This window comes from Danio rerio, chromosome 13, assembly GCF_052040795.2.
Source record: "Danio rerio strain M-AB ecotype USA chromosome 13, GRCz13ab, whole genome shotgun sequence".
NCBI lineage: Eukaryota > Metazoa > Chordata > Actinopteri > Cypriniformes > Danionidae > Danio > Danio rerio.
This window is the reverse complement of record NC_141033.1, coordinates 11,214,100-11,239,384: the sequence shown is the minus strand read 5'-3', so window position 1 is coordinate 11,239,384 and position 25,285 is coordinate 11,214,100. Positions and strand designations below refer to the sequence as shown.

Sequence of the window (25,285 nt, the reverse complement as noted above, 5' to 3'; positions counted from 1 at the left end):
AACATATGTTTACATATATGCCTCAAGACAAAATAGCAACTGAATTTTAAAAAAGAGTACATGCGCATGATTCTTAAAACTACGTCTGTGTCGGTACCTGGATGATCCTTATTTTAAGTTTTGTGATAGTTGTTCATGAGCCACTTGTTTCCTCAAAGCAGTTAAACTGTGCACTGTTAAAAAAAAACTCTTTATGTCCTGCACATTCTTTACTTTTCAAACATTTTCTGCATGTATAAACCATTTCAGTGCAGTCACTATATAAATTTGAGATTTATCATTTTATACAGAGAGCAATAACTTTTAAATTAGAATGAGGTGAACAGGTTAGAGTGCATTTTTTGTTCTTCATTGTTCTTAATGCATTGTTTTGCTTGTAAAAATAAATTTTAATAGTTGTATAAATGGTCTCTAAATCATCCTTAGTGAAAAAAATGGATCTGAAATACATAGCCGCTAGAAAATCTGAATCAGTGGACAACTTGATATTATTATCTTGTGAGATATACAGTTGAAGTGAGAATTATTAGGCCCCCTGTTTATTTTTTTCACTAATTTCTGTTTAACGGAGAGAAAATTTAGAGAGAGAGATTTTTCAAGACACTTTTATACAGCTTAAAGGTACATTAAAAGGCTTATTGGATAATTAGGTTAACTAGGCAGGTTAGTGTAATTAGGCAAGTTATTGTGTAACCATGGTTTGTTTTGTAGACTATCGAAAGAAAAAAAAAATAGCTTAAAGGGGCTAATAATTTTGTCCCTAAAATGGTTTAGAAAATTAAAAACTGCTTTTATTCTAGCCAAAATAAAACAAATAAGACTTTCTTCAAAAGAAAAAAATATTATCAGACATACTGTGAAAATTTCCTTGCTCTGTTACACATCATTTGGGAAATATTTAAAAAAGAAAACAAATATCAAAAGGGGGCTAGCAATTCTGACTTCAACTGTATATAAAGTGCTGAGTAAATACAAGTACACCCCTCACAAATTTCTCTTTAAAATGCATATTTTTAATAGAAAGCTATACAATATTATGTTTGTGCATATACATTAGATTAGTCAGTACTGAAGCCAAATCTAGAGCTTATCTAACAAAAAAAAAACCTCACGATAATGGTCCAAAAACTAGTACACCCAAATTTATATGTTATAGAAAAATATTAAATACAAATTTTAAAAAGAGGAAAAATCAAGAAAAGCAAAACAATGGAATTTTTTTTTTGAAATGTTATAGGTTCAATATCAAGGTGCAATATCTTGCTTGAATTTAATTGTATTATCTTTCCATTTTTAAATATGTTTGGTGAATAAAATATTATTTTAATAAATATTTCAGTTTAATAAATCTGTTTTGTTTAAATGCAGTAAAATACATCACCTATATTCACTGAGAATTGAATAAAAATATTTATTTTCAACATGGGGTGTACTCAATTATGCCGAGCACTGTATCTACAGAAAGATAGATGTGGTATGTGAATAAGCTTATTTAAAAAAAGTGCTAAATAAAAAAAAAATAGGATGCACTTTTAGAATTCCTCTTATTTGGATAAAATTACAAAAATTTTCCAGATTCTGAAAGGTGAATGTAAAACTGTATAAACGCGAAGAAAAACGTGAGAAGGAAGGCAGGCAGAAAGCAGGGAAGCAGTGACTACATGGATGCCGGTGTTCATTAAATTTAGTTTTCATCAAGTTCAAAAAGTGCAGAAGCTGTTGAAAGTTCACCAAAAGAATCCTACTGGGTTGCTGCGCTTTGAAACAAACTGGGCATGTGCAGGCCACAGAGAAAACACCACACACAAACCAGGATAAAAGAAATAAACTGGACTCTAAACAAACAGGCCAGAGTCAAAAAAAAAAAGCGGTATCATCTAGAGGCGATTCTGTCTTAACTTCTAAAATCAATCCGTTTAGAGTTTAGACAGAGAGGGAAGGGGGGAGCAGGACAAAAATAATTAGCTATCGAGAGTGGCCATTATATGCTTAGAGAGAGAAGTGGTCTGCAGTATTAAAGGACTAATTCCATAAGCCCGGAGAGCTTCCTGCTGAGCCTCTGATGCCATTTCTCTTTAGACAACATGTGTGCCGTGCAGCCGCGCCAGAAAGAAGCCCTTTGTTTTCTCCGTGCTTTGTTCTGGCAATCAGCATGCCTCAAGTTTCTGGAAACACAGGTAAATAAACTAAACTCGCCCATCCAGATGGTGCAACAGATGTGAGAGCAGCACTCTGAAATCAGCAGACAGTGGGCAGCGCTAGCCCGCCTCCCCCCCATTTTTAAACGCTAACTAATACGTAGCGCCGAAGCTCTGGAGCGCCGAGCATCTGCTCCCTTCGGCCAGCCAAAGGTTACAGGTGTTCCTGATGCCGTCCCGCACAGTGTGGCTCACGCTCGGAGCATGCGGGGGTGAGGCAGGCGGAAGGGCGGGAGAGGCGCTTGTTCTGGCAAAGGGGCAGTACACCGGCGAACACCCACCACTCTTTTCGTGCTGCGCCTCCATTTGCTGGAGCGTCTGTGTCAGCTCACGTTCGCGCCGCTGTGCCTGGAAGGTCAGAGCGGCCATGTCCTCACCACAGCAGCGTTCTGATGCCTCCTTCTCCTGCCTGCAGAGTGAGAGAGAGAAAGAGAGAGAGAGAGAGAGCAAGAAAACAGAGAGTCAAACACATGTAGATCAGTCATGCACATGAAGAGCTGCTTAAAGAGAGAGATTTCTGGGCCACTAGCGTCACCAAATGGTCTTGCAAAATTTAAGGTTCAAAACAGGTTTCCTGGTCACTCCCCTCTGTCATTGGTCAGAATTTTTTTTAAAAAACCTGCTATGCTGGACTGGACCAGGATGCTTATACAAACAGAATAATGCTATGAGTTAAGAGTCAGAGGGCCCTGTCATACACCCGGCGCAATAAAGGCTGATTTATACTTCTGCGTCAAGCGCACGTGTATGCTAGGGCGCAGCCTACAGGTTGTCGCATAGCCCTACCCTGTGGTCGTCAGCGTCGCTGACACACACCTCTCACAAAATGTAACTACACGTCGCAACGACACTTAGTGCAAACTCTGTGATTGTTTCGGCTTGGTAGCGCTGACGAGTCAGGGCGGGACCAAGAGCTGCGCGAGCCCGATGGAGCTGGAGATTGTTTTCAAGTGGAGTCCCGTGAAGGAGCTCCAGATGCAAAGTTTTGTTTTGTGTTTACCTCATGGTTAAAGTTGTTGCACGTCCGCCGGTTCCTGCCTCAAAATGAGCGAGTTTGAGCCACTTGTACATGAAGGAAGCGTTCAGAAAAATAAAACACCAGCGAAGAAAGTCGACATAGAGGACCATAAACACCTCACTGCCAACTAGCGTTCCGGAATCGTTATTGCAGAACAACAGAAACAGCATGCAGAAGTATAAATGCACAGCTACGCGCCTTGCATGCCCCGAGGGTCATGCCGATCACTTGACGCAGAAGTATAAACCAGGTTTGAGGCGCAAGACTTGTCACGATTTGTTGCTATTTTCAGACCAGCACAACCCTAATTTTTACATTTTGTGCCACTTTGTTTAATTATCAAATCCATTTGCGCTACTTTTTGGACTTATGGATGTGCTAATCTATAAAAGAGGTGTGTTAAGGCACATTGTTGGCATGTTGCTATTTTGAGGAACTGAATTCAATTTAATTCAATTCAGCTTTATTTGTATAGCGTTTTTACAATGTAGATTGTGTCAAAGCAGCTTCACATAGATGGTCATAGTAACTGGAACAGTGTAGTTCAGTTTTTAGTGTTTAAGTTCAGTTCAGTTTAGCTCAGTTCAGTGTGATTTAAAATCATAACTGAGAGTTCAAACACTGAAGAGCAATTCATCGATGCGTAGCTCTACCAATCCTGAACCATGCGAGCCAGTGGTGACAGCGGAGAGGGAAAAAAACTTCACCTGACAGGAGTGAAGAAAAAAACCTTGAGAGAACCAGACTCAGTTGGGCACGACCATTTTAATTTCTCCGCTGGCCAAAAGTCTTGTACAGAGCTTCAGTCACCGTGGTGTCTGAAGTAGACCACATCATTGACCAAGTAAAAACAGGTCTAAAGTCCAGCACAGAGCGCGTTAGTTATGTGCCTATGCAGGTTCAAAGACTTAATACACACAGGATGTACAGCAACTAACAAATATCTTTACATATGAAAAAATAAAGGATTAAAATGTTACCAAAAATATTTTATATAAAAAAACACTACCTCTATGCCACCTTCATGTCAGGGGAGATTTTTTCAGTTTATTCATGACAATTCTTACTGATATTTTTTACGTTGACATTTTTATTAAAATGTTATTATTATTATTATTATTATTATTAGCAATATTATTTATTAGAAGCATATTTCTATTTGTTTTAGTAAAAACTTGTTTAAATTTGTCCATCTGTCGGGGTTTGAAGATGTATGCATCATCATATGAGGCATAAGAATACGTGTATGTTGACCACACGTCATTATCATTGTTTATTTATTTGTTGTTGGAAATTAGAACGGAATTTAGAAATAGTTTTGAAACAAATCTTTGCACTGAGCAAATGAAATGGAATATTAAGGCTAATGGATGTCTTCAGTGGAGTGAGCTTCCACCATTTCCTTACTCTAGAAAAGTAAAGGAGTAAAGTAAAGAGTAAAAGTAAAGAGAAGTAAAGAGGCCGTATGGAGAGGAGGCTCATTCTTTATCCTCATGCTGCAGATGGTTTGTTTAACTGTTTTCTAGCTAGAAGCGTTCAGTCTTTCCACGCCATGGGATGACGCAACTGAGTCTTAAAGGGAATGTGCCTAGATCGTTAAAATAAAGCCCAGAGTGTTTAAAGCAGGGGTCACCAATCCTGGTCCTGGAGGGCCGGTATCCCTGCAGGGTTTAGCTCCAACTGCCTCAACACACCTGCCTGGATATTTCAAGTATACCAAGTAAGACCTTGATTAGCTTGTTCAGGTGTGTTTGATTAGGGTTGGAGCTAAAATCTGCAGGACACCGGCCCTCCAGGAACAAGTTTGGTGACCCCTGGTTTAAAGCTTTGCAGGGGAAATCAGTCTTTAAACTACTAATAGTTGCATTTCCAGGAACTGAAAACTTACTTTGTTAAAATGTAAGCAATAGTACAGAACAAAACAGCACAAAAACACTACAACATTACTGTACACAATACTTCACTAAACTTTTAAAGGCTTAGTTCACCCATGTTTAATTGTCATCTAAAATTCTATTTAAAAACATGCCTTTATGTTATTATTTAATTTTTTTCAAACCTTCAGTTTCATTTTGGGAAAAGCCTTCTTTTATGTCTGTATAATGAAATTCGGAGTCAAATAGAAAAAAGAAAGTTTACATGCTTAAATGACTAATAACTTTACAGGAGCAGCACCAAAGCGCAACCAAACAGACTTGTCACAATTTGGTTTGGTTATGTTTTGGCTTTTAGTGACGGTTTCTGTTTATGATAAGTTCAGTAAAAAAACAAAAAACAAGCAAAAAAAATTTATAATATAGTCAAATATTTTACTGCATAATATATATAGTAATAAACTTCACTGTGCAAATTAAATGTAGGTTAACCACTAAGAAACAAAATGTTTACACAAGACACACTATAGATGCAGCACAATGAGAAAGTTATAGACAGAACAATTTCTCCAATGTTTATGTTCTGAAGCATTACTGATTGAATGCTCATCAAGTTGGGCACATGGACATAGTCCATTTTAGTCATAATATAGTTTTATCTTTAAGAAGGATGTTTTAATCGACAAGTCATAACCTTCATTCACCTGACGCGCTTCTCAGATCTCCACACGTGAAAACTTTTTAAAATAACAAATGATTAGGAACTTAAACAAAAACAGCGACGTGGGCTTTTGATCCCACGTGCACTAGCACTTTGATATGCTCACACACATCTTTAGCACTCAGTGATGGGTCATACAGTTTACTTGCGCTGACTGCAAGCTGGGTATCAGAATGTGGATATACATTCTAACATGCGCAGAGTTAGTTTAGAGTGATTAATGGAAGGGGAAAATGCAATATGCAATACTTAAATGCGGTGGCACAGTGGCTTAGTGGTTACAACTGTATATACAGTGAAGCTCATTAATTACCAATCAGGATGCATAATGACTTATTGTAATAATTATTTTTATTAAATAATGTATTTACATTTTTTTATGTACAATTATTATATATTTGTTATATAATCATTTATTATATAGTTCAATCTCATAATATATAATTTTAATGAGACTAAATTTATTCAGTGCCTCACAAGCAAGAGGATTGCTGTTTCGATTCCCGATTGGGCCAGTTGGCGTTTCTATGTGGAGTTCGAAGTTCTCCCTGTGTTTGCGTGGGTTTTCTCTGGGTGTTCAGGTTTTCCTCACAGTCCAAAGACATGCACTATACAGTAGGTGAATTGGATGAACTGAAATTGGCCATAGCGTATGTGCATGTATGTGTGTTAATGACTGTGTATGGGTGTTTCTCAGTAATGGGTTGCGGCTGAAAGGGCACCCGCTGCGTAAAACATTTGCCGGAATAATTGGTGGTTCACTTGTAATATGTGAGGATTTTTACAGAACAAAACTGGTCCGTGAACTATAACGGTTTCTACAGGTTGCATCAAGTCAAATGTAAGACTTTTTAAAACCTTTAAAAGACCATTTTAAGACCTTAATGAATGAAATTTCATATGTACACTAGGCTAAACGTGAACGATTTTTTAAATGGTCAAGATAAAACTATAAAAAAGCTTAAAAAAAGAAATGTTATTGTATGAAAGATATTTAAAACATATTAATAAGTAATTAGAGTTAATAAATAAAAGTTTCTTAAAACTTTTATTGAAACATATTGTTAGAGATCAGATGGCCGTTGACCCGATTGTGTATAGCTTTTCATGAATATAGGAAAATTAAGGCCTGTTTAAAATGATTTAGGAACTACAACACAATATTTCAGTGGATTTAAGAATTTTTAAGGCCTACAATTGGGTTTTTAAAATTTAAGACATTTTAAGACTTAAATCCCCATAGAAACCCTTCATAACGGCAAAAAAAAACTGAACAAACAAATAAAATTAATGTTCATTAATCGTAATAGGGGTAAAATGTTTAAATAATTGAGCACTAGGACACACACATTGCAATATCAATGCTCAAACAATAAATTGTGCAGCCCTACATTCTCATTCCCAGTTGCCACATTTTGACCCACTGGCGTAACTTCATATGTACTGGGTAGCCATTTATCATCAATTTTCAACCCAAGACTTAAAGGTTGTTGGAAAAGTAATGTAATAGTGTATAACAATGTAATTGTGATATATGTATGACTTTCAGTTAACAGCCATAATTATTTATTTAGACAAATGTATGCATAGAATCATAGAACAATGTAGTGCCCTGCAAATTGAAAAATGTTGCCATAGAGGTACTTAGTGCAGTAAATTGAGACTACAAGGTGTCCTGATAAATAATGAAGTGAGAATGTGTTGCATTTACTTGCACAACAAGTTTTAATGTAGAAAAACAAATATTATAGTTACAACAAATCTTTCTCGTCACACTACATCTTGTCACTCCACCATATTGTCACTCTACAAAATTCACACCCCATGTCTCACTTCATTTACTGCACATTCCTCGATTTCATTCACCTGTGCTGCACAATTACACCTGCCAACATCGCAATCTATTCTGCTATGCAAATGAAGCTTTTGAATTGAAGGTACAGCATAGCAAACAATGAGTTCGGCGATTGGATACGACACTAATCGGCAGATCTAAAATAAATGGTGTAAAAAAACACACACACACATTCTTAACTCAACCGCATCAACATCAATAATCCAGCATGAATAAAACAACTAGTCCACACTACAAAAGATCAGACATAACGCAGGCCAAAGAAAGTAAAACGAGAAAAAAAAAAAAAAACACCCACAAAACTCAAGTCAAAGTGTGTTAATTAACAGTGAAGCCTGAAAACTTTTCTCGCACACTGGGTTTGGAATGTAGCTGGAGAAGTGACCGTCTCTGCAGGCCTGCTGTCGTCTGGAGTGTGAAGGCGCTCCGCCTGCGAGAGCTGTGTGAGAGAGAGCGAGCAGGGGGAGAGCGCTCGGCCCCCGCTGTGCTTGAACAGCGGCCTAAAACACCATCCACACCAGCGCTCAGCAGGGGCTCACAAAGGCCTCACAGCCAGCCATTTGTTACTGTGGCTTTCCAGGGGGCCCAGCCACTCACTGGGGTGCGGGGGTGTGGATGGAGCGAGGGGGGGGTCGGGTGTTTGTCGACCAATTAGCATGAGAGAGACCGCCAGAAAGTTACCGAGAGCACTTTAGGGAAAAAGTTGGCTGAGCGAGAGGCCTTCGAGCGTGAGGACTGTGGACACCGTCAAGATCGAAACTTTGTGTATCTAAAGGCAAAGAATATTTAAGGGAGTTTGAGGACTGCATAGTATTAGCATGAATTGACAACTAATATTATTTGATGCTGATTTTATATATACAGCGCATCCGGAGAGTATTCATAGTGCTTCACTTTTTCAAATTTTTTTAAAGTTACAGCTTTATTCCAAAATGGATTAAACTCATTTATTTTCTTAAAATTCTAGACACAATACCCCATAATGACAATGTGAAAAACAGAGTTTTTGGCATACCCGTCTTTGGGAATGTTTGCCCATTCCTCTTTGCAGTACCTCTCAAGCTCTATAAGGTTGGATGGGAAGCGACAGTGTACAGCCATTTTGAGATCTCTCCAGAGATGTTCAATAGGATTTAGGTCTGAGCTCTGGCTGAGCCACTCAAGAACATTCGCAGAGATGTTGTGAAGCCACTCCATTGATTTTTTGGCAGTGTGTTTTGGGTCATTGTCCTGCAGGAAGAAGAACCGTCACCCTAGTCAAAGGTCAAGAGCACTCTGAAGCAGGTTTTCATTTAGGATGTCTCTGTACATTGCAGCATTCATCTTTCCCTCTATCCTGACTAGTCTTCCAGTTCCTACGCCTGAAAAAACATCCCCACAGCATGATGGTATTAGCCTGGTCATGAGCGGTGCCTGGTCTTCTCCAAAGGTAAGGCCTGGCATTCACTCCAAAGAGTTTAATTGTAGTCTAATTAAACCATAGAATTTTGTTTCTTATGGTCCGAGAGTGCCTTTTATTAAATTCCAGGTAGGAATTTAACACTTCCATACAGGCCTGATTGGTGGATTGCTGCACAGATGGTTGTCCTTCTGTAAGGTTATTCTCTCCACAGAAGATTGCTGGAGCTCAGACAGAGTGACCATCGGGTTATTGATCGCCTCCCTGACTAAGACCCTTCCCCCTGATCACTCAGCTTAGATGGCCAGCCAGCTCTAGGAATAGTCATGGTGGTTCTAAACATCTTCCACTAACGGATGATGGAGGCCACTGTGCTCATTGAAACTTTCAGAGCAGCAGAAATGTTTCTATATACTTTCCCAACCTTGTGCCTTGAGGCAATCCTGTCCCGGAGGTCTACAGACAATTCCTTTGTCTTCATGCTTGGTTTGTGCTTTGACATGCACTGTCGACCCTGGGACCTTATATAGACAGGTGAATATCATCAAATCATGTACAATAAACTGAATTGACCACTGGTTAACTCCAACTAAGCTGGTGAAACATCTGAAGAATAATAAATGGAAACAAAATGTACCTGAGCTCAATTTAGAGCTTCACGGCAAAGGCTGTGAATACTTATGTACATGTGATTTTTCACTCACTCATACACTCACTCATACACTCACTCATACACTCACTCATACACACACTTTTTTTTTTTTCAATTTGCAACAATTTTTTAAAAATTCACATTGTCTTTATGGGGTACTGTGTAAAACATTTTGAGGAAATAAATAAATTTGAACAATTTTGAAATAAGGCTGTTACATAAAAAATGTGGAAAAAGTGAAGCACTATGAATACTTTCCGAATGCACTTTACTTAAGTTTTATTAATTGAAACATTCACCCAAACTGGCTAAATAAAAGTTGATGAGAAACTGTGTATGACAATAACAAACAAAGTACATAAATAACTAAATATTAGTAATGCTATTTTAATAACTGTTTTTAACCAATTCTTTAAATGAATCACTCAAAATGATTTATGAGTTACTTATTTCAATTAGTCTGGTTAAACCTAAACTCCTGAATTAGTTTAAGCACTTCAAGTTCACCCAAAATAGTAAAAGTTCAAAAAAGGGTAAAGTGACAGTTCTGAACAGTTCTGGAGATCTATTGCAGAAATACAGTTAATGCAGTTAATTTAAAATGAATCAATTGTATTGCAGTTTAATATGAACTTTTTTATGAATATAGATCATTTCAATGTGATCATGTCATTGGCCCATCAACATTTCCTGCTTATCATCAAACTATTTCATAACTGTAACAAGAGGCAATTCAATCATAACTTAATGTTAAAACAGCTGTAATACCATTATTTATCAATATGTGGCTCTTTTTGGATTCTGTGAAGCTATAGAAATTAAAAATTTAAAGCAGGAAATATGTTGCGACCATTGTTTGTGTTTGCATCCCTCAAAATGGTCTATAGGTGACATGATAGGAAACATCTGGATTTAAAAAAAAAAAAAAAGTATTTTATGTATTTACACACACACACACACACACACACACACACACACACACACACACACACACACACACACACACACACACACACACACAAACACAAACACACACACAAACACACACACACACACACACACACACACACACACACACACACACACATGAATACCAATAAATAGTGTGTAAAATTTCACTGCGTAGTCTTCAATGTAGAAATTAAACAAGTTAAGCCTACAAATGTTTTTGCTTCTTGTGAATGCTGAAGGCTTTAAACTTCCTTGCAATGTTTACACATAACAGGCTTTAAGAACAAGTGCAAATGATCTGCAAACTTTCACTCAATTACAGTTAAACTTTGCAATTAATCTACAAATCACAAATTGGAACTGTGGTGCCTGGTCAGCTATGATCCCAGCTTGACTTCCCACATCCTGCGATATGACCGCTGAGGATTCACACAATGCCAATGCTGAAACGATATGTCGTGCAGCCATATCGGAATATATTATGAACGTATTCACTTTTCTTCAACAGTGCTAAATTAACATCTAAAATGTCAACCGTTTCAAGTGTTTTCACTGGGAAGAACAGTTATGAAGCCAGGGCAGACAGCTATGACTCACCTCGCACCATCTCCGGCCACTCCACAATGGCAGGTCAGTGTGTGTTTGCTCACTGACGGTAATGATGTGAGCGAGGCCTAATGTCCTCCGGTCAGGAGCCATAGCCGGGTTGCGCGGTCTGCCTGGTAGGGAGCAGTGTTGAGCCGCGGAAAGCAGTTTCCGTAGCTGGGTGCTGGTGGAGCGCGAGGGCCGAAGGCTGCCTAAGTGGGTACTATTCAAGCTGTTGCCCATTTGATTTGGACTACCACAGACAGCTCGAGCGCAGAGTTTGCAGCACCCTGTGGTGCTCCGTGATCCCACGCCAAAAATGACCAAATGCTACCGTTCCTAAAATGTGCGCAAATTGGAGTCAGCCGTTTGGCTTCATGAGCACTCAACAGTACACAAGGACACTTGCCACCGTTTGTATGTTAATATATGTGAGAGGGAAACTTTCGAAAGTTACCAAAAAAGTACAGGTTGCACTGCGGGGTAAGAGCGGAAATGGACAGAAGGCGTTAATCTGACATTCTAACATTCATCCCAGTTTTGTGATACAGACTTCAGTATGATCTACTCACTTCTTATGACAACAGAAAGAGCATGATGATTTGATTTAAAAAAAAAAGAATGTAATCTAACGCACAAACACTTCATTTAAAAAGCATATTTATCAAGATATTAACGAAAATTTGCTTGGCATGCTAACACAGGAAGTACTGTTAAGTGTTCACGCTCATAAACCTCAGATGTTTATAAGATTTATTCAGCTGCACTCAGTCAGTGTCAATCTTAATCTTATTTCCTGTCTCCCGCTGCCACACACGCCCCCAAAGAGTGAACGTAATGGTTTAACCTGAGGTGCCCGAGTTTCGTCTTCGGTACTTACACGCCCTATATTTACTCGACATCCAAACCGCTTCTATTAGCGTTCACGTCAGCCTCTCCATCGCTCGCCCTGTATCCCCCCCCCCACCCTTCGTTTAAAGCCCCCCTCTCTTCGCTGCTCCCTCCCACCCTTTTTCCTTTAACTAAACTGGCTCTGGCTCCCTCCATCTGGTCCCCTTTCCTTCAGCAGCCCCGCACCTGTTCACACCTCCTCTCCTGTTGGACCGCATTGAACATTTCCTCGGATGCCAGGGCTATTCTGGCACTCGCAACCTCTCTGTCATTCAATCCATCTGTCAGAAGTGAACTTTGTTTACCGCCAGCTTCTGCTTTCTTCTTCAAGAAGCGCAAAACCCCCCCAAGGTCAGAGGCAAAACGAATTGCAGACGCCACCAATTTACAAACAACCCCCTCCCTTTCTATAAGACACCCCTATCAACAAACCAACTAATCACGATAATAATTTTTTTTCTTATGTATCTGTAGAGAATCTGTTGTGATTTAAAAAATGCACACAGAGGAAGCAGAGATGTGCTCACGTATGCTGAATAAATATCCACATTTTCAGATTAGGTCATGGGTTTTGATTTGTGTTAAACATAAAACACAACAGAAATATGGCAATGAATATTGGATGTAACAACTCTGCTTATAAAGTTAGTAAATAAAAAATATACTCATATAATGACCCTCATGTCTTCTCTTTTCTCTTATATCAAGCTCTCACATTAAACTTAAAATGTGAAGTTTCGCAAAATGCTCAAGCTGCTCTTTTCCATAAAGTGAATGGTGACCAAAGCTGCTAAGGAGGATTGTTTTTTAAAAAAAAATAATGATCGACGACACTGATGAGTAAATAGTGACAGGGCCTATCTATAAAAATATTCAAGAAGCTTCTGTAATGTGCATTCTGGGACGAAACGCACAAACTGGCCAGAAATTAAAGGCTAAAGATGAGAAGGAGGAAGAGAACAAGATAGAGCGCTATCCCTGGGTGAAACAGCCTGTGACAGTGCTGTTGAGGCTCGCGCTCTGAGTGTGTGACGCATTTCCACAGCTAGGGCTGACCTGGAGGGGCTTGTGCCAGACCCCCTACTCGTGTTACCTCACACAGGACGCCCAACTAAACCACGCTGCCTTCATCATCCCACCATCACACACCAAACACGCTTTCCAAAAGTCCAACGTGCCCATGCTTAGAAATCAAACCTGCCACAAAAAGCGCATGGCCGGCATGGAGCATAACAAACAGCGCTTTTAACCCATCAGGGTGTCGGGCTGTCAGGTCTTAGGGTTGTGCCCAGCTCTTCCACTCCTGTTTCATGGCAAGTTTATGTGGGAGGATGCCTGCTTTGTGATACACTCTTTATGCCATCTGGAGTGTGGAGTAAATGGGGAGAGAAAAGAGTGGCGATAATCTAATTATTTGGGGCTTTATCATGCAGTATTTACTACTAATGCATTTTGAGTAGGACCCAAGAAACGCTTTACACAAAATATGCATTGTGAGTAGACAGAGCAAAGGCTGAACCTAATCCTGAAGTAGAAGAAATTCAGATACACTCACCGGCCACTTTATTAGGTACACCTGTCCAACTGCTCAACGCATATCACATGGCAGCAACTCAATGCATTTAGGCATGTAGACATGGTAAAGACGATCTGGTGCAGTTCAAACCAAGCATCAGAATGGGGAAGACAAGTGATTGAACTTTGGACGTGGAATGTTTGTTGGTGCCAGACGGGCTAGTGTGAGCATTTCAGAAACTGTTGATTTACTGGGATTTTCATGCACAACCATCTCTAGGGTTTACAGAGAATGGTAAATGAAAAAAAAATACCCAGAGGTCAGAGGAGAATGGCCAGACTGGTTCAAGCTGATAGAAAAGCAACAGTAACTCAAATAACTATTAGTTACAACTAAGGTATGCAGAAGAGCATCTCTGAACGCACACAACGTCAAACCTTGAGGCGGAGACCACAGTGAATGCCACTCCTGTTATCTAAGAACAGGATAAAGAGGCTGCAATTAGCACAGGCTCACCAAATTTGGACAATAGAAGATTAGAAAAATGTTGCCTGGTCTAATGATTCTTGATTTCTGCTGCAACATTTGGATGGTAGGGCCAGAATTTGGCATCAACAACATGAAAGCATGGATCCATCCTGCCTTGTATCAACAGTTTAGGGTGCTGGTGGTGGTGTAATGGTGTGGGGGATATTTTCTTGACTCCTTGAGCCTATTAGTATCAATTGAGCATTGTGTCAACACCACAGCCTAATGGAGTAATGTTGCTGACCATGTCCATCCCTTTATGACCACAGTGTACCCATCTTCTGATGCCTACTTCCAGGAGGAACGCATCATGTCATAAAGCGTGAATCATCTCAGACTGGTTTCTTAAACATGTCAATGAGTTTACTGTACTCAAACGGCCTCCACAGTCACCAGACCTCAATCCAATAGAGCAACTTTGGAATGTGATGGAACGGGAGATTCGCATCATGGATGTGCAGCCGACAAATCTGCAGCAACTGAGATGTGTGATCAATATGGATCAAAATCTCTGAGGAATATTTCCAGTGCCTTGTTGAATCTATGCCACAAAGGACTGAGACAGCTCTAAAGGAAAAAGGGGATCCAACCTAGTACTAGTATGGTGTATCTAATAAAGTGGCCGGTGAGTGCACATCTGAGCAATTGAGCCTAGCGCACTAAAATACACCTCCAGAAACACGAGGGCACCATTAATCAAAAATCAGCACTCTTGCACTGGCTGCTGCTGATACAGAACCTATTTTAATAATAATAGATGAAAATCTATTATTGAAATTGCACTTGTGGTGACCAACAAAAAAAAAAAACTGACATGGAGACTTTGAAAAGAAGAAGAATAACCCAGCTTCCAGAAACAGTAAGTAGGGCACTTTCTCTGGGCAGAGTTGGCCCAAGTGAGAACAGTTGCACCCGACAGATTTGCTCCCACTTTGCCTGGGGACTGGCAACATTCTGTCCTGTACCATAATGACACAGAGCTGGGCCACGGCACTGGAGCAGTTCTCAAGACACACTGACATATAGTTTTAATAAGGAGTTCAAATTTGAAGAGTTTCAATAAAATCATTCTTGTCTGAAACTTCTAGAACTTCACTTCAAATGATGGGGGTCAATAAAAATATGGTAATGTTTATTAAAGAAGTTAAACAGTAATAAAGTGAAATATTACCACAAGTTAAAATAACTTGTGATAATGTTTGCAAAATTTTGACTGGTTTATAGAATAGTGCTAAGCCTATTTATAATACAGGATAAAAAAGTGCTTAAGACATATTTTACTTAAAAGAAAAATACCACATATGGCAGTTAATTTTATATATGAATATTAAAATAAATGCAGTGAAGTGTATCATAGAAAAATCAAAGAAATCACATATTTTCATTATGAGATACATTACTATAAAAAAAAATAATATTAGTAGTAATGATGTTCCAAACATGCTTTACATTTTCTATTAAAAATGTTTCCACTAAATACAACAAATCCTTTTTTAGTGACTCTTTTTTAGGTTCCAGTCATTTTAACAGTCAAAGCTCATTGTTAAAAGGAAAGTGTGTGCCATGTTTGGACATATTTTCCCCTCTGTGCAAATTGCACAATGTTTCAAACATATGCATTCTGTTGGCAAACACTGCTAGCTGTAGCGGCAGTGTTCAGAACAAGAGTGTGTTCTCTTGTGTACACTACATTGTCCTCTTAGGGGCCTGTAAATAAATGACACATATGTAATTGCCTTGAACTTGGTTACACTGTTAAATAATGGAGCAAACTGCTGGCAATGAGTTCAGGGCTTGCTTGGTTGAGGGGCATAGCCTCTGGCATTGCATCTGGTCTTATAGGCCAGTGGAGAAACATAGTGCATGGACAAGAAGAAGAGGAGGGGGAAACAAAAATAGATAAATAAATCACTGCTGATCAATGCAAACATTATACAGACGGTTTGGTTTTTCATAATCTATATGCTCATTGATTATGCAGAACTCTTTTCCTCTTTAAAACTGAATATTCAATGTTTAACTTGGTGAAAAAATAAATAATAAGTTATTTTAACGTTTTTTTTATTATTTTATTTATTAATTATTTCCTTTTACATTTAATTTTCTTCTCTGTCTTTAGTAGTCCTATGTACATTACTGTTTTGTAATATTCTAATGGAATAAAATTTGATAACAGAGATAGAAAAAGTTTTTTTTTTTTTTTTTTTTACTTAAATGTGGAACTTTTATGGTTAGTTTATTTTCCAACTGCAAAAAGGATGTGGTTTTTAGCAAAGGTAAGAGTTGTTGGACCAACTTTTTGAACAGTTAGGCTTGTTGCATTGCTAAAGCATTTGACCTGGGTTAACTAAGTCTACTACTCCAATGTCGTCTCTAACACATCCAAAATAACAGAAGACAAAAGCACTCTTCTTGTCCTCTGCCGTGTGAAGTGGAGGAGGAGCCGGAGGCCAGCAGCCCTGCCGGCGAGGCGTGAAGACGTGGCAAGGTCTCATCCCAGGCCAACGGGCACACCACTGTCAACATCATGACACTCACTGGGCGGCTCGCCGGCACTCTCCCGCCTGGCCGGCAGCGGTCCCAGCTGCCCCATCCGTTACTGTCTGATTAGTTCTGCTAAGCAGCCCCTCCCCTCCATGCCCCATCGCCATCTGCTCCCCCAACAAGATGGCTGCCGCCCAGCACCGTGCACACCGCCCCGCTACCTGCCAGTGCCCGTGCCCGCACTCACCCCAAAGCGCTAACACGGCTTCTCGTGGCTGACGGCGGCCCCCTTTTCATTCACTACTACTTCTGACAAGGGGCGGAGGGCTACGCTCTTTTATTTGCTGTCGGATGGTACATGTGCTTCCCGCCGACTTGGTTTGCAGCAGTTTGGTGGCGCGGCAGACTTTGCTCACCGCGGCAGCCTCCCTCTGGCGTGGGGCTGCATCTGCTCACTCTTTTATTCATTTTCCGATTCTCCACCTTTCAGGGGATTGTCATCCTCCACGCTCACACGAGCGACCGAGGGAAAGCAGAGAGGCGTGCAAAGTTTAATGGAATTCTGGGGTGGATTGAGCAACTTTTTTAATGCCAACTCTGCAGTTGGTCTCACGGTTCTCGTTGGCCAATTTGTACAAGAACTTAGTGAGAGGACGAGTCAATGACATGCCCAACAACCAGACAAGTCATATTAAGTTGTATTTTTTGGGTCAGTGGCATAAAACTTGACCAAAGTTTAGAATATTTGGTGCAGAACATTTCCCAAGTTCTTAGAAATGTATTATTTTAAAACAATAATAAAAAAAAAGTTAAGGTAACTCAAACCATTTGAGGAAACCGATTGCAACAAACCATTCAAGTTCAAAAACTAATCCAAATAAGTAATGTGAACTTAATCTATTTGAGTAAAAGAAGCAATTTGAGCACAGTAAACCCCAATCAATGAAGAGAACTCAAACCAACTGAGTACTGTAAAAACCCAATAACCTAAGGGCAACTCAAACCAACTAAGGAAACCGATTGCTACAAACCATGAGTTAAAAAACTACTCTATATGAGTACTGTGAACTTACTCCATTTAAGTGTAAGTAATGAGTTATTTAATTAATTTATTACCTTCAACAGTTCAAAACTCTTTTCAAATGAGTAGAATTAACTTTCAGTGAATTTTAAGTTAACTACACTCATTCTATTTGATAAAGTTTACTGTTGGGTTTCACAGTGTACGATTTCATTAATTCATAAATGAAATTATTAAAAAAAAAAAAAAAATCACACACTTCTGTTTTTTACAAACTGAACTAAAGAAATAATCTGATAATTTAAGTAATTTTTCATTTCATTTTTTAATAAGGCTTATTTTTATATGACATTGGGATAGTAGTATCAACTCTTATTTGTTTTTTTTATTTATTTATGGTCGATCAAAACTATCTAAATGGATTTAAATTCAGATTTTAATTTGTTTTTTAACAATGGTTTATCTTTTTCTTTTTTGGAAACAATTAATGGGCAAAAAGTAAGCATTAAATGAGGATTTAAAAAAACTGTCTGACTCTGAATATGTCCAGTCTTCTTCTGCGCTAACATGTTTAACATGTTCAGCAACAGCACAGATGTCAGCGTAAGCCAGATTCTTTCACAGCTCACAATGAAGCCTCGCTGATGTGGACAATTAGGCGACATCAAGCCTTTCATGAATGAGAGACTTTTTCTCCAATAATTCCACTTCACATACAAAAAGAAGCCAAAGAGAGATGAAGCTGATCAGTTCATATCCCCACAAACTTCCAGCAGGCTTTTTTTCGTGTAATGCTCCGTCCCTCACAACAGCACTGATTAGCCAATATGGTGGAGGAAGCTTAGAGTATGAGGGTTTTTACTGTGCGCGGAGGGCCAGGTTTGCTGCTAAGCTCTCGACAGAGAAGTTGTGAATATTTCCTACTTTTCAGATCCATACTTATGCCTGAAGGTTCTCCTTTACAAACCTCAACATGGTTCTTGTTGGATCAAAACTTCAAACCCTGCTGCCAGCGCCGTCGCTTGCTTGCAAAATTTCATGTTGCTGAAGAAGAGAGGGAATTTGGAACAAAGCGACCCCCTGTGTCCCGTTCCAAACCACAGTGAACTCCAGCAAACACAGAGAGGCAAAGGGGAAAATCTGTTGCGGCTGGTAAACCAGCACGGCAAAACAACGCAACTTGTTTTTTTTTTTTTTATATCATCGCACATTTTTCTCTCTTTATTTTCACACCCTATGGGGTCTGTCGAATGTTGGTAGAGGTGGGAGGGTGGGTGCAAGAAAAGGAAGGAGTGGGGGAGGGATGACAAAAAGGCACGAGCGCACAAAAGCAAACAAACAAACCGAATAAAGCCTGGGCTCAAAGCCGTCAGAAGGCAGAGAACAGAGCGGCAGGATTATGATAGATCCTCTGCTGCCCAGCGCACAGCTGGCTGATGATCCAATACTGGAGCCGCCGGCCCTCCCCAGCATGTGCACGGGGGGCCTGGGGGCCAGAGCGAGAGGAAAAAAAAAATGAAAAAGCAAAAGACAACTGCTTTGCCCATCCGTTTGGTGGGAGCTATGATCATCCAAGCTGTGAGATGAGAACGAAAAGAGTCAAAGTCTGGCTACAGAAGGCCTGATTGTATGAGCACCCACCAAAGTAGAAGTGACTGCATGATCGTCCCCTAGGATGCTCAGTTACAGAGTACCCTGCAGGTCGGTGCATATGCATTTATGTACATGTAAAGGTGGTTGAGGAAAGTAAAGACAACAGAGAGAGAGATGGGAAAGCGATGGATTAGCCTCAAGGAAGAGAGAAAGAATGCACAGATGTCTGCTGCATCTGTGCACTATGCCTGGCCCAAAGAACCTGCCCTGGCAGTCCATGTCCACACCATGCATACAGCGGCTAAAAGACTCTCTGCTGCCAAAAGCAGGGCCTGTCAGCGGCTTAACCACTCTGATCTTCAGCAGGCCATTTTGTTGCCTCACTCAGAGGAAGCAGAGAGCATTTAAAGGCCAGCACCCTGCCCAAGCTATTTAATGCTAATTCAGGCTCATTTAATGACAGCAAAATCAATAATGCCCTTATCAAAAAAATGCACCCTTTGAAATTGTTCTGCCATTTGAAATTGTTCTTCACCAAAAAAATTGGAAAAAAACAACTAAACCCCTGATTTCACCAGAATTTAAATTGAAAGAACACTGAAAATTCATTAACAGAGCCAATTCAAGACATCTCATTTAGATCTATACTGGTTCCGAATATTTTTTTAAGGTCAGCGCTGAGCATCATAATCAATGACACACAATTCTGTTAAACTCATGAACACAACTAACAATCAAATGCATTTTATTTGGCCAAGCCTGCTTTAGATATGCAATCAACCTACATTGGCCATGATTGCTTTAATACGCAAAAGTTCCTTAATATGGATAGAGTTCAGCCTTTTGTTAAATTTATATTCTTGTAAAATTAATATTTGTTTTGTTTATTGATTAAAACATTACTATAAATGATAAAACCAAAGCAACATCTGTGACATTGCTTTATCTTAGTGGATTTGCATCAGTTTACATGACTTGTATAAACAAGACAAGAAATCGGTAGTCAGTATCAGCTGCAAAAAAAAATATATAAAAAATAAATAAAAAAACTACACACCATGATGCAAGCAACAAGTCAAAAATCTTAATAAAAATGAAGTCACAATGCAGTATTTACTAATGTGTTTCATATAAAACATACAAAAGTAAAAATCAATAAATTGTACCCATGGGAATATTGCTCGAAGTTTCTAAAAACCATGTCATGTCACATAAAACAAAGGTTTGGCAAGACTTTACTGACCTTGACACAAAGCCATGATGATTAAGTTTTGTTACAGCTTGATCGCATTGTCTATATTGTGATTTTTTTGTTACTTGACAGCAAACTGACTTTTTTCAATTTACAGGTCTATTTAAAGAGGCAGTACATAACACTCTTTCTTTTTTAGATGGGGAGATTTACAAAGCTTATTTAATTAGCGAGCAGACCTTGAATGCATCTTCCAAACAATTTTTGTGTTCTCCTGAATAACTAAGATGAGCCTATAATAAGCGTTTACACTGGGACGATTTAAGATCTGTATGATCAATCCCTTTGGTGGAGTATAACAGTACCTGCACCACTTTTCAGAAGTATAAACAGAAAGATGTCCTTGGCTACAAAATTCTGCCACAAGAGGAATACATTTTTATTCATTAACTGCTAGAGAGTCAAAAGTGCTATAGCTGTAAAGTGCACCACATTAACACATTAATATTTTTTGGATAAATATAAACTATTGTAAACTACTACATTATTAGATATAATGTATTAATATTGTAAACTATTGCAAACTTCTACATTATTAGATATAATGTATTAATATGGTAAACTGTTGCAAATCAGCTGTTAGGCAACGCCCGCTCTTTTTTTCCTGGTCATTGCGCCTTTGCTGTGTGCCGTGTAAATGCAGACGATTGGATACGAGTCACTTTTAAAAGGTGATGTAAGCAGGTCATAAAAAAAATCAGATACAGTCACAAAATCGTAATTGACCATCAAGATCTGCAGTGTAAATGCAGCCTTTGAGCACAGATAGTAGGGATGCTCCGATCAGGATTTTTGCAGCTGATGTCGAGTTCAGATTCCTTGTCATGGTGATCAGCCGATACAGAGTACCAATTCTGATGCTTCAAGCTTTTTATAACTTTACTATTGCATAAAGCACATTTTCCCGTCAAGTACGATAAGTGGAGATCACTCCTTAATTAAGGATGTTGAATATATCCCTTAAACATGTCTCTTTCTACTATTTAGTGTGGACATGTAATGGTTAAAGCAGCTTTACAGAAAATCATAGACAAAACAGATAATGTTCTAGAAACATGATAGGAAGAAAAACTCAACATGTCTTAATGAAAAAGGTTTGGAGTGCATATTGTGATGCATGAGAAGTTAAAATGCACACCTTTAAATCAATTTCTTCTTCTTTCCAGGAAGGAAATAGGCCTATAAACTAGGGATGTCTTGATCAGATCATGCGAACGGAAATCGGGCTCAATCACACGGTTTCAGACTCGATCGGAAACGGACATGTGGAAGCACAGAGTTAGACCTCTTTCATGACATCACACAGAAACAGCGACGTGTGTGGCATGACATCCCTTTGTTGCAGAGATGCTATTAGAACAAGGAAGCAGCTTGAAGTGGAAAGCGTGAGTATGTCTGCAGTCTGGAAGTATTATAAAGTTGACGACGACAACATTGCCATAGCAAACTGTGAGATATGTACTTGGGATTGCCTGCCTGGTATTTTAAATTTAGGTGCTATTTGTTTTTCTACTGGATTTGTATTGTTTATTTTTACAGTTGCACTAAAATTCTAAAGTGAAGAGTTGATGTTATTTATTACTTGATTGTTCAAGCTACCCCACAGAAGTGTTTTGTTTGTTAACAGAGTTGTTACATGTTAAAATAAGGTAAATTAAATAAAAAATAGGGAATATCCTGAATCCCGTTTCTTCAATCTTTTTTATTCTATTTATTATAGAAGTATCGGATCGGGTTTTGGTATTGGCAGATACTTGAAATCAAAGGACACAAACTCAAAGGCAAAAAAACCTGATCGAGACATCCCTACTATAAATTACTATTTATTGCAACAAGTATATTACACCAAGATATATTATTAAATATATTAAAGTAAAAAAATTAAAAAAAGTTTTATGTTTGTTTTTTTGTTTTTTTGAATATATTGAGTCTGGTTGTAGTGAAGTTGCAACAGTCAAAATCATAGAAATTTCAGTTCTTATATGTAAAAAGGCTTAAATAAGTGTATTTGCAAGGCCATTGACATATCTTGCTCATTTCTAACTTTTGATAGCAGCAGAATGATCGCAGCTCTGGACAGCTGCTGTGTTGGGAGCGCAGAGATTGCTCAATCCCGCACATATCATTTACCTCTTCACGTGTTGTAGCGCTGCTGATGAGCGCACATGCGACTTGCTCTGTGTGTAAACTTGTATACAAACACTTTCGATCGGTTCATGAGATTGGCCAGATTGGCGTGTTCCGAGTCATGTAATGTGATTATCGGCCGATAACGACCTCTGGCCTATCTTTCGGAGTATCCCTAATAGATAATATTTCAGATACTAACAGATAGTTCCAGGAACAAATTTTGCACAATAACGTTATGGCATACAGCACACAAATGCAATACCTACACAACAGTAAAGGTACATTATAGAGTTTACTAAACTACCAACACGAGACTGCTTTCTTCTGCTCCAAAATACCATCAGAAAAAAAGTTTGTCTAGACCTGCTGTTGCAAATAATCTATACTCCACAAAAACCATCTGGATCGTTTTCATGCACAGTGGTACTTTTCCAAATGTAAACAAATGAGTCAAATTATTCGCTAATATTTCTGGAACAGCATGCGTCTTTATGGTAATTTATAAACAATACATGACCGAGTCTTAATACTTAAGTACTGAATTCCCTTGTGAACAGATGCTGTCCCTCCTCTGCAGCTGTGCAGCTCAGTGGCAGATGCTGTAAAATCTCCACTTCCTCCAGAGGAACGGAGACCCTGGTGCCATTCAAACCCACTGAGGCTTCAGCACTGCCTACGCTTACTGCTGGGGCAGGACACATCCACAGAGATGTGGAAATGGAAGGCTTCATTGTGGACCTTCATTTGGTGGTCAGTGGAATGTCATCAAGACCAAGCAGGCAATGATTTCTAAGGGCTGCACAATTTGTCAGTTAAATATCACAACGCAGGATCTGCAATGTTGAGTTGGGATTATAGTTGATCAGCTTCACAGTTCAGAATACATGGGATTTGTGGAGCCACGACCAAGAACCATAATTAAGTGACAGTTTATCATCTGCAAGTGACTAAGGTCTGCTACTGTGAGCATTTCAAGAGATTTTAAACATTGTGGCATAGTGAATTATAACATTTGTAATTTTAAGAAACATAAAAGGCTAATGTTACTAAATTATTTATACAATAAAGACTATGCAGTGTTATTTTACATTTAAAATTTCTTTACCTTAATACTGTTCGACTCCGCAGAAAACAAAGCACTGTTTACTTCACTTTCTTTTTTCTGTTGTAATTTGTTTGCTCTTGTAATTTGTTCAGTATTATTACGCATGAATCACTCCCTTATAAAATAAGCCCAATTTATACAATTGAAAACAGAATTATTAAACCCCCTTTAAAATTCATTTTTTTTAAAAATATTTCCCACATACTGTTTAACAGAGCAAGGAAATTTTTACAGTATGTCTGATAATATTTTTTCTTCTGGAGAAAGTCTTATTTGCTTTATTTCAGTTATAATAAAATCACTTTTTAACTTTTTAAAAACCATTTTAAGATCAAAATGATTAGCCCCTTTAAGCTATATATTTTTTTCTACAGAACAAACCATCATTATACAATAACTTGCCTAATTACACTAATCTTAACCTAATTAACCTAGTTAAGCCTTTAAATGTCACTTTAAGCCAGGGACGTCAGACTCAATTCCTGGAGGGCCGCAGCTCTGCACAGTTTAGTTCCAATGCTAATTAAACACACCTGATCAAACTAATTGAGTCCTTCAGGCTTGTTTGAAACCTACAGGAAAGTGTGCTGGAGCAGGGTTGGAACCAAACTGTGCAGGGCTGCAGCCCTCCAGGAATTGAGTTTGACATCCCTGCTTTAAGCTGTATAGAAGTGTCTTGAAAAATATCTAGTAAAATATTATTTAATGTCATCATGGCAAAGATAAAATAAATCTGTTATTGGAAATGAGTTATTAAAACTCTTATGTTTAGAAATGTGTTGAAAAAAATCTCTCCGTTAAACAGAAATTGGGGGAAAAAAATAAACAGGGGGTCTAATAATTCAGGGGTCTAATATATCTCACTTCATTTGTATATAATATGATGACTTTTTTCCAAATACAGTTGTTCATCTGGTGGAAAAATTAAATAACTGCAACGTCAGATTTTTCCAATATTGTGCAGTCCTAATTCACAACTAAGAGCACATACATGCCATGTTCCAAGTGGCTGTTTTGTTTTATCTATATATTAATTTGGAAAAATAGTCTAATTTACAGGGCAGCCATAGCCTAATGGTTAGAGAGTTGGACTTGTGAGTCCTGGCATCGGCAGAGATTGTAAGTGTTTGGAGTGGAAAAAAAACAGCACTCTCGCCACCCTCAATACCGATTACCCTCAATACAGATGTGAGTCCCTTGAGTAAAGCACCGATCCCCCAACTGTTTCTCTGGAGCCGCACCAATGGCTGCCCACTGCTCCGGGTGTGTGTTCACTGCTGTGTCTGTGCACATGGGATAGGTAAAATGCAGAGCACAAAATCTGAGTATGGGTCACCATATTTGGCCACATGTCTTTCACTTTCACTACGTGTCAGCATTGTCAGTTTAAGTCAATGATGTTATAATATACACTGTCGTTCTAAGTTTGGACTGAATATACTGTATTTTAAAATACATTATATTCTTAAGGTGGCAAAGTTATATTTTAAGCAGCATTACTCTAGTCTTTAG

At 38.7% G+C, this 25,285-nt stretch overlaps 1 protein-coding gene across 6 annotated transcripts in view; it reads right to left on the bottom strand.

Moving 5' to 3' along the window:
- sdccag8 (SHH signaling and ciliogenesis regulator sdccag8) overlaps positions 1 to 25,285 on the bottom strand; it is a 92,839-nt gene that overhangs the window by 44,200 nt on the left and 23,354 nt on the right. For all 6 annotated transcript variants that reach the window (XR_015505160.1, XR_015505161.1, XM_087277980.1 and 3 more), the window contains 1 exon segment: positions 2,480 to 2,607. Coding sequence is in view for 4 of the 6 variants with exons in the window: in XM_087277980.1 (XP_087134106.1) it covers positions 2,480 to 2,607 (128 nt within the window). In the remaining 2 variants the exon portion in view is untranslated.